This window comes from Nannobrachium achirus (genome assembly GCF_963921795.1).
Source record: "Nannobrachium achirus genome assembly, chromosome: 13".
Taxonomy (NCBI): domain Eukaryota; kingdom Metazoa; phylum Chordata; class Actinopteri; order Myctophiformes; family Myctophidae; genus Nannobrachium; species Nannobrachium achirus.
Window position 1 is genome coordinate 24,071,261 of NC_137833.1, and position 13,640 is coordinate 24,084,900.

Consider the following 13,640-nt stretch of genomic DNA (forward strand, 5'->3'; position numbering starts at 1 on the left):
TGGTTGGTCATTTACACCCTCAGCAGATGCTGCATTGAGAGTGTAGATCCAAAAGCTTCCCTTTGTAAAAATGTTTTTAATAATATAGCCCCCCCTAGGGGGTAGAGTGACTTTTTCTATTCCAATACATTTGACATATTGTGGTCTTGTGCTCACCTATTCAGACTTTTAGAGGTCTCTTAGTCTGTCCCACATAAACTTGGCCACAGGGGCACTTAAGCATGTAGACAACATGGGTGAACTGACAGCTAAAACACTTTCTAAGCCGGGCCGTACTTGCCCGTACTTGTCCGGACCACCCAGTGCGCCGCTCGAACTTTCCCGTACTTTCCCGTAATTTATGAAATTAATTATATATTTTTTTTAAATACAGTCGCCGGTCGTGCTCTGTCTCTTTAAGAGAGCTCCTGAGACGTGATCGCGTCGGAGAGTGATGACGTCATCTGCTAGGGAGCAACTGGTGTCCACAGGCGGCCATTACGTGCCCTTGCATTGTGTATGCAGCCACTTGGCCAGCGCGTCTCCTCATCATTTTCGATCAGACGACAGACGAAATCAAGGCTTCGGAATGAGTGGATTGCATTGGATTAGATCGATGTGCGTGCACAGAAGACGGATTGTATTTTCGGGTGCTGTTTATTATCGCCGTTTTCCCCGTATCGCTCCATGTTAACTCTTTGAGTGCCAGCGCCCTCTAGGGGCCAAAGAATGCCAGCGCATCTCTCATAGGCGAGCGCTTTAGCTTCCAGGACTTCAGCTTCCAGGACCTCACGTGCTCACGTTCATGCACGGCATGGAAATGTCCCAGATGAAGATGCTAACAGAATGGCTATTCCCATTTTGTCATCTAAAAGATCATTTTTGGGCGATTTCGCCATAAATAAACCTCGCGCCGCTTCCCTAAAACACAAAAAAGAGATATAAGCCTTTAAAGATGCGGTCTTTCATTGGATTAGGCGGAGATTGGCGATTGCGTTCGCAAATTACGGCCGGCCGGGAGGTTGCTAGCTTTCGGCTAGTAGCTAGAAAAATCAGGCCAGGCTTCAGAAGGCCTCTTATCATTTTATTCATTTAATTAAATAAAGCCGAACTACTTCGGGATCGGCACACTCGTGTACTCATCGGAAGCGGCGCCGAACATCGGGTGAACATTGGGGAGCTCAAAAATGTATTTTAAACCATTTTTAATGGAATATATCGTCGGACAGAGTAGAACGGCTAGCTGGCTAGCGGCTAGCGAGCCAGGACCACCCACGACTCTACAAGCAGCTCGGGGTAAGTGAATTAATAAAAAAAAGATTGTATTGGATTGAAATAAAGCCGAACTAGTTCGGGATCGGCACCAGATGAGTTAATGACCGGAGAAGAACTGCCTACAGCACCATGAAAAAAGGTTGGCCAACCAAAAAAACTCTTTCATGCATGGTTTGCTGGCTTGCGCGGAGTGATCTGAGCGTGTTGTTATGATTTCGTGCTTTGCTTTTTTAAATTATGTTTATAAATAAATAGCAGATTCCACGGCAGAACCTCTGTTCAGGGGTTTCTGGGGGGGCTTAATGAAATCTTTTATTTCATATTTGGTCCCCTTAAGAGGGTGATAAAATAATTTAGTTTTGCTGGAGCTCGAACAGTGTGAACAGTGACCACAGCAATAAAAACCAGCGGGTGGGCATGGTAGCCAGGTGTTAGTGGCTGTTGGGGGCATAAAACTATGTACGACCTGGTCTCTAATGTTACGTGATCTCCTAAGTGATACCAGTGGGAAGATACGTACGTCCTTCAGTGTTGGCTCATTTTGAGGACATGTCGGTGTTTTAGGATTATATTCTTTACCTGTCCAGCAAAAGGGTTAAAATCGGTCGAGAAACAGTTGCGGAGGGGCCTTCACGCCTGCTTTTTTTGCACGGTCCGTTCCGCACACCTAGCCCGATCAAATGCCCAGTTGATATCAACTTTACTGTAACCTCTATCCAAAAAGCGTTTTTTTCATTTCTTTGGATTTAGTCAGGAAATCATCCGTATTGCTGCAGTTACGTCGTAACCTGAGGAATTGCGCCGGAAAGCGTCGGTTGCCGACAGGGAGCTCATCGGCAGGTTTTCGGCAGTGGGTCGGGAACGCTATCGACCATTGTCGACGGAAAACTGGAAGACTGGACTTGCTCAGTTTTGTAGAGTCGCCCCTGGCCGTCGGTAGGATTGAGGGAGTTGTAGAATGGACCATTAGTTTGCTACTGCTGCAAAACCAAGCCAAAATAAGCCAGAGACATTTTCCCGTCGCACATTTTTACTAAATAGCAGATTCACAATCTCAACTCTCAATTTCCTATACTGATCAACTCCAAAGCAACGCTAGAAATAGTGCTGAGTGTTGTTTTGGTCAGAGCAGGAAAAAACACCGCAGGGGGAAAAAATCTCCGCTTCCCCTGTCCGGTTGCCAGATTCTGTGAGTGAAACAAGCGACCAGGTCTATGAAAACAAGCCCAAAAGAAAATGACCAGTTTCACCTATTGAGCTCTATTACATTAGCTATTCTCTAAAATAATGTTGAAAGCAAGAACAAATAAGCAACTACACTTCAGAAACAAGCCCAAACAAAAGTAACCCACAACTAGCAACATTATAAGAAAACAGGATCAAAGTCGCTTATAACGAGCAGACCTGGCAACACAGTACGCATGCGCACAACTGCGTACAGTAACTACAGTCAGCGTGTAGTCGGCTGGAAAAAAATTTGCTTCGTTCTTTGCAGTCTGTGAACAGTTAGAAAGAGTCTCCTGTAGTATTTTCGGAGTGGTGGGTCTACAATAGTTTTATGGATTTTTAGCAACCCATAAAAAGCCGGCAAATAGGATGTTTAGTAGTTAGAAAATCTTTTTCTTGTTCAGTTACCCAAACTTTCTGTAAGGAGGAGTCGATAAATGTATCAATTTCAGATTTTAATTTCACAGTGGGATCAGAGCTTAGGGGTGAGTAAAATGTATTGTTACAGACCACGGTCATATATTCAGAGCTCATCACAAGAATAGAACCCCCTTTATCAGCAGGCTTGATCACAATTTCAGTATTGGATTGTAATGACGTCAAGGCTTAACATTCATCTTTTGTTAAATTGCTTTTATAGCATTTGGATTTTTGTTTCTGATACATCTCAGACAAATCATGTTCAACCAGTTTGCTATTATGTAATTACAGAGGGACTGAGATTAGAAAAGGGGAGAAAAGTAGATTTCTTTTTAAAGTGGGTTTCTTCTCTGAACGTCAACAGGCAGGTTTCGTAATACAGTGTTACTTTTAGACAAAGCATTACCTACAAAGAAATGTTTCAGACGTAACTGGCGAAAGAATCTGAAAGTGTCTACTTTAACCTTGAAGGAATTAATAGAGTTTGAGGGAGCGAAGGACAGTCCTTTGCGTCAAACTGCTGTTTCATGTTCACTCAACAGATGACCAAAAATATTGATAACTACCTCTTCGTCTTATTTTGTTGGGAGCGACGGATGGGCTCGGGAGGTAGTTCTCCGACAGCCCGTCCCACGCCGCGTCTGTTTCGGACCCCACGGCCGCGTTGTCCTGTTGTCCATGTTGGTAAAAATACAAACATATACATGTAAATACGGTGCATGTGTCACGTGATCGAGGCGACACATTCCTTGGTGAAGCTGGATTCAACTCTAGGGGCAGTATGCACTACCAGTAAGACTCCCTAATCGGGAGATAAGCGACCGTCACGTCGCATACACAAACTTTAGAAGGCAGTCGTAGCCAATCAGGAGGGAATATGGGAAATGGTACAGATCCATGTTGATGACATGACTTTAGAGATACTGTGTACCCATTTGCGTGATTTTAGGCCAAAATCTGTAGGAGCAGTGTTCAAAAATGTGTTTTGCTAAAATCGCCCTGATGGTGGTGCTAGCTATCTGAGAAATGAGGGGTTAGGGTGACGGACAGACTGACAGACAGACAGCCGGTGGAGGTTTTGATATTAACTGCGACATGACAGTCGCAACTAACCTGGTCTCCAGAGAGCGCGTCAGCGTCATCTGAATTTTTCTGTGGCTCTAAATACTAAGTATTTTTTGGAAAAGAGTCATGCAACAGAACTGCATCGATACTGAAAGTTCTTCCATTTGAATATAGTCCAGTAATTTTAGGCCAAAATTAGGCTAAACCTAAAACAAATTGCAATAGTAGCAAACTCAACTGATTTTGTATCCTCAATATGTCCTTAGTGAGAGAAAAAAAGTCCCAAGGAATCCCATCGGGGGAAAGTTTTGAAAACGACCTACCTACCTTCACTTACTATACACTACACAAAAAATTACTCCCAAAAAATCTGCTTTAAAGGAGTGGCGACACCGGCCGAAATTTAACATTATGATACAGTAGGTCACGTGGTGTTCCTTCAAACAGTCTGAAAAGGAGGCGGGGCCGTGTCAGTTAGTAGTGAATGTATACTTCGTCCGTCGTGCGGTGCCGCGCAATGTATACTTCGTCCGTCGTCCGGTGCCGCGCACAACATGATGGCTTGTTGTTAGCGTGTAGCCCGGCTAATCGGCTAACGCTGCACCGCACGGCTATTTGCGAGAGCTATTGTGTGTGTACACACACACACACGCGCGCGAAAGCACACACACACACACACAGGCTACACACACACAGAGTGTATGAGCCACGGAGTGACGGACCTCCTCTGCGGAGGTCGGAGGAGGAGATCGCTGGACGCTCGTTCTAAGCTTGCTCGGTGGGTGTCCCGGGTGCTCCAGTCAGGTTTAGGGCAATAGACAGCAGGGTATGGCCGACAAAACCGTCTGATAGACGGGGAGAAGCGTGTTGACCCTCGTACACCTTTTTTGACACCTTTTTTGAAGAAGACATGTACTTTTTTATCGGTCTAACCATTGATTCTATAGCGAATGCTATATAATTTTTACCCCTAGAACTGATAGTTTTAAAGTTGGTTTAGAAAGTCGGAAAGACGGAAACACACCTTGGACAGCTTTTTTTGGGGCAGTTTCAAAAGATAATGATATGGATAATCGACTCCGCCCCTCCCCCCATATTAGCCCAATCAAATTAATTTATTTCAGTTACTGTACAGAAAGTACTACTTTCAGTACAGTAACTACAATAAATTAATTTGATTGGGCAGTGTTGAAAGTGGTTTGAAATTCTTGCCGGAACTGTCATAAATTCCGCGCGGCCGAAAAAAATTTGGGAGGCTCTAATCCCCCAAAACCCCTGAAATGCATAGAAAACTGCATTTTGGGAGGCCCACCTGCTGCCCTTCTATAATAAGCCTCTTCATATTGTTCATTGTTCCATACAGAAGAGTAAGCATATATATATATATATTATTATTATATTTATTATATTATTATATATATTATTATTAATATAGACTAAGTAGACCTACATTTACTAAAGTACTGTATTTAAGTACAGGTTTTAAGTATAGCCTAGCCTACTTTACTGGAGTATTTCCAATACTTTTAATTCTACTCCACTACATCTCCCATTTCCAGATGCAGAATTGAATCATTTTGGTCTATTCTGCATTTATTGCCGCATGCAGGCGCACAGACACGAGTCCTCCTAGAGATGGGATTTATGGCTCTTTGAAGTGAGACGGATCTCTGGGATCCGTTCCTTTCAAAGAGCCGTTCAAAAGACGTAGGCCTACATTTTGATACTTCTACTACTCAAGTACATTAAAGTTGTACTATGTAACTTTTTTTATAAAACAAATCTTAAAATTCTCCTAACTATTAAATCACAAAAGTTTTAGAAGATCCGCGCCGTGAATTTCAGCCTGTAAAGCCTTCTCTATATGTAAACTGAGATCCTTGCCGTGGACCGGATCTCGCGCGAAAATTGCGTCATCACACTACCGGCCAATCACAGCGAGGGTTATACAACTGCCGGCCAATCACAGCGCATCTTGAAGTGGGGTCGCTATGGCAGCCATATTTGTTGTCGCCCGTTTGTACCATCCCTTCTCTAGGTAATTTCGCCTACCAGGCAGGGTGAAGGAGTCCGTATCTCTGGAATTACTGAACGCACAGGAACAAGGGACCCCTTAAAAGATAGATCTCAGCGAGGTGGAGGCAGACGCGGGGGTCTGAAGGTACGAAAAACGGACGAAAGACGCGGACGCGACCGCGGTTTGCTATAGGGCTAATGACCACTAGTTGGGCAACTTACACAGTATGGCTTTAACATTCCAAACTTCTACTTGATTGCAGTATTGATATTTCTAAAGAAATTGAGTAATTTTCCCACCACTGTTCATTAGAAAGGAACGGCTCCCTACTGTGAACCGAATCCTATCGTTCATTTCAAAGAGCCGTTCAAAAGACTTGATTCGTTCGCGAACGTCCCACCCACTCGCTCCGTGTCAAACAAACACTGAAACGCAAACAGACTGGATCACACTGACCTACACAAACCCACGGGAATAATTTAGAAGCACTTTATCAGAAAATATAACTAGTAACACTTGTGTACTGTATGTTAATCTGACTTTAGTATAGGCTATTGTTTTCTTCCTGGACGTGCGTTTGTGGCTGGCTATTTAACATGGGATTTTGACAGCTGGCTTCTCCTCTTCTTAACGGAACTGCGTTCCGGCCCCGAATGTTTTAACGGAACGGGGGTTCCGGCCGTTCCGGCTCACTTTCACCACTGTGATTGGGTCATTTAACATGGGGGTACATGACATCTTTAAAAAAATTGGCTAATTTGATAGCCATAATTATCTATTTTGGCCGTGTCACGCCCCCTTTAAGTGGGATGTGAGGGGTCAAACTAGGGGTTTTTAATTATTCTGAATCCATTGCAAGCATTTGTTTTGCACGAAAAACATTCCTTGGGCAAGAAATGGCCCCTCAAAACGATGGTTTAGTGATGAGTCATCAATTTTCACAGTCTTTTGGGGTCCATTTTTTGCCCAAGGAATGTTTTTCATGCAAAACAAATGCTTGCAATGGATTCAGAATAATTAAAAACCCCTAGTTTGACCCCTCACATCCCACTTAAAGCAGATTTTTTGGGAGTCATATTTTCCTTTATAGTGTAGTGTATAGTAAGTGAAGGTAGGTAGGTCGTTTTCAAAACTTTCCCCTGATGGGATTCCTTGGGACTTTTTTTCCCTCACTAAGGACATAATGAGGATACAGAATCAGTTGAGTTTGCTACTATTGCAATTTGTTTTAGGTTTTTTCATATAATGACTGGACTAATATAGCATACCGTGTTTGATGCCTTCGTACCCTCAGCATCCCTCTGTGACTCGTACATCCTTTTAGGCATGTCTGTAACAACAAATAAACATCAATTTTGTATGGATCAAATCATAATACACAGATCAATCTCAGAAAATTTGAATATTGTGTAAAAGTTCATTTTCGTCTGTAATATAATATATATATATATATATTTTAAATTCATATATTCTAGATTCATTGTACATGCAGTGAATTATTCAAAACCTTGTTTTCTTTAAAAAAAAAATTGGCATACAGCTCATGAAAACCAAAAAAAACATGTATTAGAATATTACACACAAGCACTCAAAAGAAGGATTTATAATACAGAAATGTCAAACTTCTGAAAGGTTATGTTAATTTATGCACTCAGTACTTGGTCTGGAATACTTTTGAACACAGAGTCTTTATCAATGGGGCGTGGCATGAAGGTGGTCAGCCTGTGGTACTACTGAGGTGTAATGGAAGCCCAGGTTTGCTTTGATAGAGGCCTTAAGCTCATCTGTGTGGTTGAGTCTGGAGTCTCTCATCTTCCTCTTGACAATACAAGAACAGATTTTCTGTGGGACCCAGGTCAGGCCAAACAGATTCTCTGTGGGGTTCAGGTCAGGCCCAGTAATAGAATCCCTGGGTAGATGGACTCAAAGTGACCCTATAATGCTGCATTCACACTGAGAAAAGCCAAGCTAATGGTTTGCTTGGTAATTCAATGTAATCTCAATGGAAACCAGCTTTTAATGCTCGAGATCCTCAAAACAAAGCTTAGAAATTTTAAAAGCTGGTTTCCATTGAGATTACATTGAATTACCAAGCAAACCATTAGCTTGGCTTTTCTCAGTGTGAATGCAGCATAAGTCAGATTGATTGATTGATTGATTGATTGAAGACTTTATTAGAAGTTTGCATAGGAAAAGGTACAGTTTCATGACGGTACAGTTCACTGGTACAAGGTCTACTAAAAGGAGATCCATGAAAAGACTAAGCTTATTTCCACTGGAAACCATTGAAGTATCTCATATAACATTGAATGACAGACAAATAGAACACGGTACTATGCAGTAGATATGTAAAGAAAAACAAAAAAGAAGACAGAAGTCTAAACAAACAGTATAGTCCGGCTGCCAGCTTAGCATTTATGCTAAGTTGGTATCATAGGTATGATATTTGGTATATAGTTTTTTTTATTGGCCTAAAATGTTGTCTATATATATACGTTCATGAAACCACCTGCTGACGGCCTGTCAGCATTGAGCAATTTCTTTTATAGGGGGTAAAAGTTTGGGCCCATCACTTAATACACTATACTATAAAGGAAAAAAATACCCCCTGCTTTAAGTAGCATGTGAGGGGTCAAACTAGGGGTTTATAATTATTCTGAATCCATTGCAAGCATTTGTTTTGCATGAAAAAACTTCCTTGGGCTTAAAAAGCCCCCCAAGAAATTTGTGAAAAGTGATGACTCATCACTAAACCATATTTTTGTTTGTCTGTTTTTAGGCCAAGGAATGTTTTCATGCCAAACCAATGCTTGCAATGGATTCAGAATAATTATAAGCCCCTAGTTTGACCCCTCAGGCCCTCACATGCTACTTAAAGCAGATTTTTGGGGGTATTTCTTTCCTTTTATAGTATAGTGTATAGTAAATGAATGGGCCCCACACTTTTACCCCCATAAAAGAAATTGCTCAATGCTGATAGGCGGTCAGCAGGTGGATTCATGACTGTATGTAGACAATATTTTAGGCCAATAAAAAAAAACTATATACCACATTCCATACCCCACCTCAGCCCCGACAAAAGTGATGACTCATCACAAAATCATATTTTTGTGCGTCTGTTTTTAGGCCAAGGAATGTTTTTCATGCCAAACCAATGCTTGCAATGGATTCAGAATAATTATAAACCCCTAGTTTGACCCCTCACATGCTACTTAAAGCAGATTTTTGGGGGGTATTTTTTTCCTTTATAGTATAGTGTATAGTAAGTGATGGGCCCAAACTTTTACCCCCTATAAAAGAAATTGCTCAATGCTGACAGGCCGTCAGCAGGTGGTTTCATGAACATATAGATATAGACAACATTTTAGGCCAATAAAAAAAACTATATACCAAATATCATACCTATGATACCAACTTAGCATAAATGCTAAGCTGGCAGCCGGACTAGTATACAAAGAAGGGGCAGGGGAGGGTAGGGTTGGGCTAGCCGCAAATTGCAACACTAGATTTTTTTATACTCGGATGAATCTAGGGTTGCAATACCACCCATAGGGATTCAATGCATGAAAACAGTTTTTTGCTAACTGATTGTATTAAACGACTTCAAACTCACCAATATTGTGGCTCTATGGAAAGCTTGGAATTTACTCTTGCTAACTGCAAAGTGTTTGTTTCTGAAAATTCCACCGTGGAATTGTTATGATTTTATTTTCTGTCAAGAAATTCAGTTCGGGTGATTATTTTTTCTAAGTGCTGGAGTTTGGAAGCGCTCGTGGGAAGTCACTCAGCAGTCCTGTGTACCAGCTGGTTCTGTCACATAGCCTAATGCAGGAGGCAGCGGGACGTGGTGTTATAAAAGACGAGCGCTTCCTAAGTTCAAGACTTAGGAAAAAAACATGGCTGCTCGGATTTTATTAACAGAAAATAAATCATAACAATTCTTCGGTGGATTTTTCAGAAACAAACACTTTGCAGTTAGCAAGAGTAAATTCCAAGCTTTCCATAGAGCCACAATATTGGTGAGTTTGAAGTCGTTTAATACAATCAGTTAGCAAAAAACTGTTTTCATGCATTGAATCCCTATGGGTGGTATTGCAACCCTAGATTCATCCGAGTATAAAAAAATCTAGTGTTGCAATTTGCGGCTAGGGTTGGGCTAGGTTAATTTTTTACCAGTTGCGAACGGCTGCTGCCTTCGCCATATAGTATTTCTATATGGCATTGGAATACATTCCAGATGAAATTGTAGTGAAAATAACTTTTTTCATACAATAGTATACACTAGTCTGTATCCTACACTTCTACAATCCTACTGTCTGTTCCAGCTAGGACTAGGTCGTTGGCTTCTATAACTATTCTATATCGTCTCATTAATTGATCAGCTTTCTTGTCTTGTACTCACCGTATACAGCAGCAGTCCCTGACAAATGGATTCCGATTACAATTACACTCAATATAGCTGTATTTGTAAATTCTTAAGACGCCATTCAACTGCTCTCTTCACGGCCCATTTCACGGACCTCACTTCACGGACCTCTTTCGCAATGCGTGTTTCCTGGAAATGCGTGTTTCCTGGAAAGTTGGAAACACGCTTTCGCGTCTATGTGAAACGACGAATATAAGCTGGCGAATATAAGGATATCTCTTCAGAATAAGAGTACCCCTCAGCCATTTGAAAAATGTTGAAAAACGATTATTTTCCCCATGATTTGCACATGCAAAATATAGAAGCATTTAAACGAACATACACAATGATAATTGTAAAAAACAAACCTAGCCCAGCCCAGCCCTACCCTCCCCTGCCCCTTCTTTGTAGGCTATATACTTTCTGTTTGTTTAGACTTACTGTTTTCTTTTTCTTTTGTTGTTTTCATTTTATTTTCTTTACATATCTACTGCATAGTACTGTGTTCTATTCGTCTGTCATTCAATGTTATATGAGATACTTTAATGGTTTCCTGCATGTGGAAATAAGCTTAGTCTTTTCATGGATCTCCTTTTAGTAGACCTTGTACCAGTGAATTGTACCGTCATGAAACTGTACCTTTTCCTATGCAAACTTCTAATAAAGTCTTCAATCAATCAATCAATCAATCAATGTTTCTGTGTAAAAAAAACTATTATAAATGGGTATGCTGTTCACTGGAGTGCATGGCCTTTACAAATTGGACTCTGGAGTGCATGGCCTTTACAAATTGGACTCTGGACAGTAGACGGTTCTTTGCGTCGGCACTTTGAACACACGCACGTGTTCGGGGAGACCTCCTCTATCACACCACACTCTCCGCTAAGCAGGAGAGGCGTAAAATTAATTTCTGTTGGCTTTCCAGTGCAGCCACTCGCTCAAAAAGAGAAGTTTTCAGACATTTTCAGACTCTAGTGGGCGGCTGGGCGCTGGACGGGAGGCGCCAACATAAATGGCGGGAAAAAAAACGATATTACACCTCTCCTGCTTAGCGGAGAGTGTGGTGTGGTAGAGGAGGTCTCCCCGAACGTGTGCGTGTGTTCAAAGTGCCGACGCAAAGAGCCGCCTCCCGTCCAGCGCCCACTAGAGTCCGAAAATGGGACTTTATTTGTAGATCTGCTATTTTCAGAGCCCAGCATGTTGTTAAATAATATACGCTGCACAATCCACCATTATAATCTGGACTGGAGCATATTTTGTTGTTGTTTTATCACTTTATTTTGCTTACATTCATTTTACATAGCGACCTGGCCAGGCTGGCCTAGAGGCAGACATACACAGAAATAAACAGGATATACAGATAAAGTGCAAAACAGGATCAGAAATTCATCTGATAACAGCAGATGGCAGTGGTGTAAAAGTAATACTCTGTTACAAGTAAAAGTTTGGAATTCAATGAAATTGAGTAAAAGTATGAAAGTATTGGCATCAAAATATACTTAAAGTACCAAAAGTAAAAGTACAAAATGTTTTAAAATAGCAGATCTACAAGCTCACAACATGTGGTGATGCGACACATTGTGAGCTTGTAGATCTGCTATTTTCAAATAGCCTAGGTATTAAATAGGGCTAAAGTTCTTAATGTGTGTATTGCAATAAAACATCTGCAAAGTAACTAGTAACTCAAGTTTAAAAATAAATTGTAGTGGAGTAAAAATACAAATACCTCAAAATTGCACTTAAGTATACTTAGTTACTTTACACCACTGGCAGAAGGTGCTAATTGTGGCAATTATCACATTGTGGTCAGATGTTGTATGGAAAATTGGCTTTGATTGATTGATTGAAGAATCTATTAGAAGTTTGCAATAGAAAAAAGTACAGTTTCATGACAGTACAAATCACTGGTAGACTACAAGGTCAAATAAAAGGAGATCCTAGAAAGCCGAGGCATATTTCCACAGGAACCACACTTTAAGTATCTCATATACTTGTACACCAGGGGCCAGTTGCACCACCAGAACGTAAGTTCTGCCCTAAGTTAGGGAGTAAAGTCCTTACAGAGGCTTAGTAACTACTAGTTAGTTTGTAACTAAGTGAGTTATTAACAGGTGTTGCACCACGACTTCTTAGGCCAGATTTACACTGCAGCCAAATCCAGCCTGAATCAGATCTGAGCCCCATCCAGATTGGAATCTGATTTGTTAAACAGGTCACATGACTCATTTAAACCAATCAGATTCACATCTGGATGTGGCTCAGATCTGATTCAGGCTGGATTTGGCTGCAGTGTAAATCTGGCCTTAAGGCATAACGTAACTAGTAATGCGTAGACTGTTCCTAAAGTAATGTATAGTCGCATAAAATGACGTCATAGCTCCCGAATCCAATGAAAGCGAACTGTTTCTAGTAAGGAAATAAAGCTTGTATCGTCTTTTGTCAACAGAGACCTCCGTCTCTCCACTGGCATGTACACAAGTCACTGATATGCGTGCACAGGGCGAGCGCATCCCTGCGCAGCGCACTGCCCTGCAAACGAATGCCAGAAAAGTCAACCCCTTTCAAAGTCATCCCTTTTTTAAATTGGAAATGTCACCCCAGGGCACGGAATAGTCACCCTAGAGTTGGGAGAAGTCATCCCAGGACCAGAGAAAACCCACCCAGGAAAACCCACCCCAGGACCGCAGAAAAGTCACCCCAGCTAGGACTGGACAGTTATGCACGCACTCTCTCTCCCTCTCTGGCTCTCTCATTATGGTTCATGCTCTCTCCCCTTCTCTCTCCCCCTCTCTGTCCGCGCTGGGGGGGGGGGGGGGGGGGGGGGGGTATGTTATCACAAATTATATTGGCCTCATACATTTTCCCCCATTGTGAAGTAACGCAGAGCAACGCATATTTGGAGACACAGGGGAAGAGAGCACACCGTTCAATTCGCTGTTGTGCTGTATATGCAGTGGTGGAAAAGTACTCAAATGAATTAAAAAAGTATCAATCCTGCAATATAGAAATACTCTATTAATAGCAGACACATCGTGAGCTTGTAGATCGGCTATTTTCAAATGGCCGAAATGTATATAGGGCTTAATGTATGTTTTAAACAGATGGGTCGTTTCATTGTTGAATTAATTAAATAGCCGATATAATGCTGTCTGCCACGTTAGTAGTGAAGTAGCTCTACTCCCATAGAGATAGGTTACTTACTTACTAAGTTATAAGTTGACCATGAACATCCCAACGTTAGTTGTCGCTATA

The 13,640-nt window shown here is 41.6% G+C and overlaps 1 protein-coding gene across 1 annotated transcript in view; it reads right to left on the reverse strand.

Annotated features, from left to right (window-relative positions):
• The window catches only part of LOC308297225 (uncharacterized protein), a gene marked incomplete at its 3' end in the record, with an annotated part of 39,482 nt that extends 28,974 nt beyond the window's left edge, over window positions 1-10,508 (reverse strand). Inside the window, exons 1-3 of the mRNA XM_080740641.1 lie at window positions 10,386-10,508; window positions 7,252-7,313; window positions 3,468-3,570 (exon numbers count right to left, since the gene is read on the reverse strand). Coding sequence (XP_080596767.1) covers window positions 3,468-3,570; window positions 7,252-7,311 — 163 coding nt within the window. The 5' untranslated portion in view covers window positions 7,312-7,313; window positions 10,386-10,508. The remainder of the gene's footprint in view (window positions 1-3,467; window positions 3,571-7,251; window positions 7,314-10,385) is intronic.
• Between the last annotated feature and the right edge of the window lie 3,132 nt (window positions 10,509-13,640).